Raw genomic sequence first — 3,883 nt, 5'->3', positions numbered from 1 at the left:
CTCTGACTGCTGCAACTTTGCTTTTCCTCGTGCACGTTCGAATTGAGCTCCCATCGGATTGGATGTTGGAACGCATTCGGGGAGGAGCAGCCACAGGCCAAAATGTGAACAGAGTAAAACAAGTTTCTCTGTCGTGACGGATGCTTGAGCTGTAGTTTTCTCAATGTTCGCCTCAGTAGACTGTGCGCAGCCTTCACTCCAGTCACCCTGGCGAGCCGTGGCTTAGGCTAAACATATTTCCCCAAACTCCCTTCGCAACAAACAGAAAATAAAGCAAAGGAGACTGCGAAGGAAACCGGAGCTACCCATCCCCGTCCGGCTGAAACTTTTGGGAGAGTTCTTCATTCTTTCAAACTTTACGGGAAGGCGAGGAGGAGAGAATGCAGGCGCGCTACTCCGTCTCCAGTCCTAACTCCCTTGGCGTCGTGCCTTATATTAGCAGTGACCAGAGCTACTACCGGGCCGCGACCGGTGGAGGATACACCGGTATGTCTGCTCCCATGAGTATGTACTCTCACCCGGCCCAAGACCAGTACCAGGCCAGCATGGCGCGTGCGTACGGACCGTACACCCCGCAGCACCAGCCCAAGGACATGGTCAAACCTCCATACAGCTACATCGCCCTCATCACCATGGCGATACAGAACTCACCAGACAAGAAGGTGACACTGAATGGGATTTATCAATTTATCATGGAGAGGTTTCCGTTCTACCGAGATAACAAGCAGGGCTGGCAGAACAGCATCCGGCACAACCTGTCCCTCAACGAGTGCTTCGTCAAAGTGGCCCGGGACGATAAGAAGCCGGGTAAAGGCAGCTACTGGACTCTGGATCCGGACTCCTACAACATGTTCGAGAACGGCAGCTTCCTGAGGCGTCGCAGACGGTTCAAGAAGAGTAATGTTCAGAAGGACAAGGATGACAGGCAAGGCAAGGACTCGTCAAGGAGAGGAGCCCCTGACCTGGAGAACGAGCAGCCCGTGCAAGGCTCCCAGCCCGTGCGCATCCAGGATATAAAGACGGAGAACGGGACTTCTACTCCTCCACAGGCCGAGTCCCCAGGCTTACCTGTGCCCAAAACAGAGAGTCCTGGTAGCAGCAGTAGTATGTCCACCGGCAGCCCGCACAGTGTGCCCTCCGCCCGGTCCCTCTCAATGGAGGGCCCCGAGCATCACCACCACATCCAGGCGGCGGCGCAGGGCTTCAGCGTGGACAACATCATGACCTCACTTCGGGGGTCGCCCCAGGGCACCACGGAGCTCACGTCCCCTCTTATCGCATCCTCTAGGACAGGTATAACCCCCTCTCTATCGCTCAACTATTCCCCCAACCAGACGTCTGCTTACAACTCACCAAACTGCAACCAGAACTCCATCTCCACGAACTCTAACGCTACATACCATTGCAACATGCAAGCCATGAGCTTGTACGCCGGAGACCGAGGCGGCCACCTCGCGCCCTCCACCACGGTGGACGAGACACTGTCCGATTACTCCATCACCACGACGACCACATCCCCGCTCGGGCATGGCAACCTGAGCGTGGGACAGGATGGTGGTCACCACGCGCACCAGGGCCGGCTCGCGTCCTGGTACGGGGACCTGGGACATCTGGGCACGAGCTACCCGGCACAGCAACAGAACTTCCACTCGGTGCGAGAGATGTTCGAGTCTCAACGGATCGGTTTGAATAGCTCCCCGGTTAACGGGAATAATAGCTGTCAAATGGCTTTCCCCTCCGGTCAATCCATCTACCGTACTTCCGGAGCTTTCGTTTATGACTGCAGCAAGTTCTAAAAACAACAAAACCATGTTTTTAAAAAAAAAACGAATAACTTTAATATATATATTTTCATCTTTTTGTACTTAAACCTTCCTCATACCGGTCCATTATTCCTCACAGAATGGACTAAACATATTGAGAGAGATGAGATTTGTTCTGGTGTGTATGTCAGACAGAGGGGTGTGTTACAACACCAAAAAACACGTAAGTTTTTTTCTCTCTCACTTCGGGAACTTTGTTTTTAAAGATTGTTGTTTTAACATCCACCCTTTTATAAACGTGTTATTGATTGTAAATTGCATATAGTAATTTATTATTAGAAAGTAAGGGATTCTAGTTGGATGTTCTGGACTAAGTTTCCAAATTCAGCTGCCTAAAATTGTCCTAGGAATTGTTATTTTATAAAAAAGGAGGGGAACTTGTATACCGACCTATTCTATTAAATGTTTTGTCTTATGTGTTATAAGTATTCTGAAGGCATTGCATTGTTTGTCTAATAAATTGCCAATCTATTTGATTTAAATCTGACGTGTTTATTAGCTCGCCATAGAGGCCTATATTGTCCTGGCTTTAGAATAAGGGACGCAATGTAAAATAAAAGTTTGGCCTATTATTGCAAAATTAGGTGTCATGTTGCATTTTCTGTTCGTACATAGACGTCATTTGTATATAGGCCTATGGTTCAAATAATGTGTCATTTTAAAAGACTGAGGTATGCCTAAACATAAACAAACTGCAGGGGACGTTTGTCTTCTGTATTTCGAATTAATTATATGAAACATAAACGATGGTACAAAACACCTCACACAGTGTGACTACATTTACGGCGGCTATTTAGAGTAATTAAGGCGTTCTATTTCTTGTCTTGATGTACTGTGATGGCCTTATGGCCCTGCTACAATAATGAGGCCTATTGGGGTACATCAGCACGCAGTTTTGTTCTGCTAGCAAACGTTGCAGTCTGTAGTGAGTTGCATTGGTTTATTTTCTTGAGAAATCCCTGTAAAAACACAAACAGTTTCAACGAGGTGACAATCTCATGAGTCCCAGTATTATTACAAGGTAAAGCAATACTACACACACACAAGGCTACAGCCACTAATCCGATTGTTCTGATGTATTACATGTACTGTAATCCGAAAGGATGTATTATAGGCTATATGTTTGTTCCTGGGCTTGTAGTGTATTATGCAAGTACCCAGGGTTTGTGATATATCTCCGTGTAATTGTTAGTTATTCCTGTGAAAGGATAGGCTATTGTTATGGTAACATAACAAATGTTTCAACATACCTCTCCTTAGGCTATGGGATGTGCTAGAGGGGGAAATACGATTGGTGTGTCCAAAACATCCAATCAAAATAATGATGAGCAAAAAGCTAGTTTTGTTTCTACATTTAGGACTATCTTGAATGCAGGGTTTGCAATATTTGGGCATGTTTGCTTTGTTATAAAAAGCTAAAATAAGATGTAGGCTACTGGGCCCACTCCTCTGCCTTGGCCTATATTTGTGTAGTCAGCAGAAATGAAATGTTCCACAGAACTACAGCACACAATCTGAGATAGAGAGACAGAGGAGAGGGATAGAGATGAGAGAGAGAGAGATACATAACTACACAAACAAATGTTGTGTTTGTGCAATTAAGATACCGTAGTAATTTATATTCTAAAATCATAAGGCTATATTGAGGAGGGATGTGGAGTCAATTTGGTGACAACATATGTAAGCTTGGCTTGGCTTTTTTTCCCCCTGAGATGAGATACTCTGTCATCATCTTGACCTCCAGGCCTCCTTTAGTTTAACGGGTCCTTGGTGCAGGGCGAGCCAGGAGCCAAACGTTGTAACACGGCTATTGATGGAGGGCTAGGTCGCTGTTTAGGCTACTAGCTCCCCGGTGCCAGCGTATCCGGCTGTTGTTTGGAGTGGCCACGTGTGTTTACGGACGCTTAGTTATACCACGCATACCTGAAATATTATCTTTGCCAGATGTTTGGTTGCTGCAGCAACTTGTTAAAGATTACGTAAAACATTGCCAACAACACACACACAGAGAGAGAGAGAGAGAGAGAGAGAGAGAGAGAGAGAGAGAGAGAGAGAGAGAG

The 3,883-nt window shown here is 46.5% G+C and overlaps 1 protein-coding gene across 1 annotated transcript; it reads left to right on the top strand.

The window, feature by feature from the left end:
* LOC110521756 (forkhead box C1-A) lies at window positions 1–2,403 on the top strand. The gene has a single exon (XM_021599595.3). The coding sequence runs from the start codon at window positions 381–383 to the stop codon at window positions 1,794–1,796; it is 1,416 nt and encodes a 471-aa protein (XP_021455270.1). The 5' UTR covers window positions 1–380; the 3' UTR covers window positions 1,797–2,403.
* The last annotated feature ends 1,480 nt before the right edge of the window (window positions 2,404–3,883 follow it).

This window comes from Oncorhynchus mykiss, chromosome 4, assembly GCF_057628025.1.
Source record: "Oncorhynchus mykiss isolate SJ-2025 chromosome 4, ASM5762802v1, whole genome shotgun sequence".
NCBI lineage: Eukaryota > Metazoa > Chordata > Actinopteri > Salmoniformes > Salmonidae > Oncorhynchus > Oncorhynchus mykiss.
The sequence above is the reverse complement of the archived record's forward strand: the minus strand, read 5'-3'. Positions and strand labels throughout refer to the sequence as shown.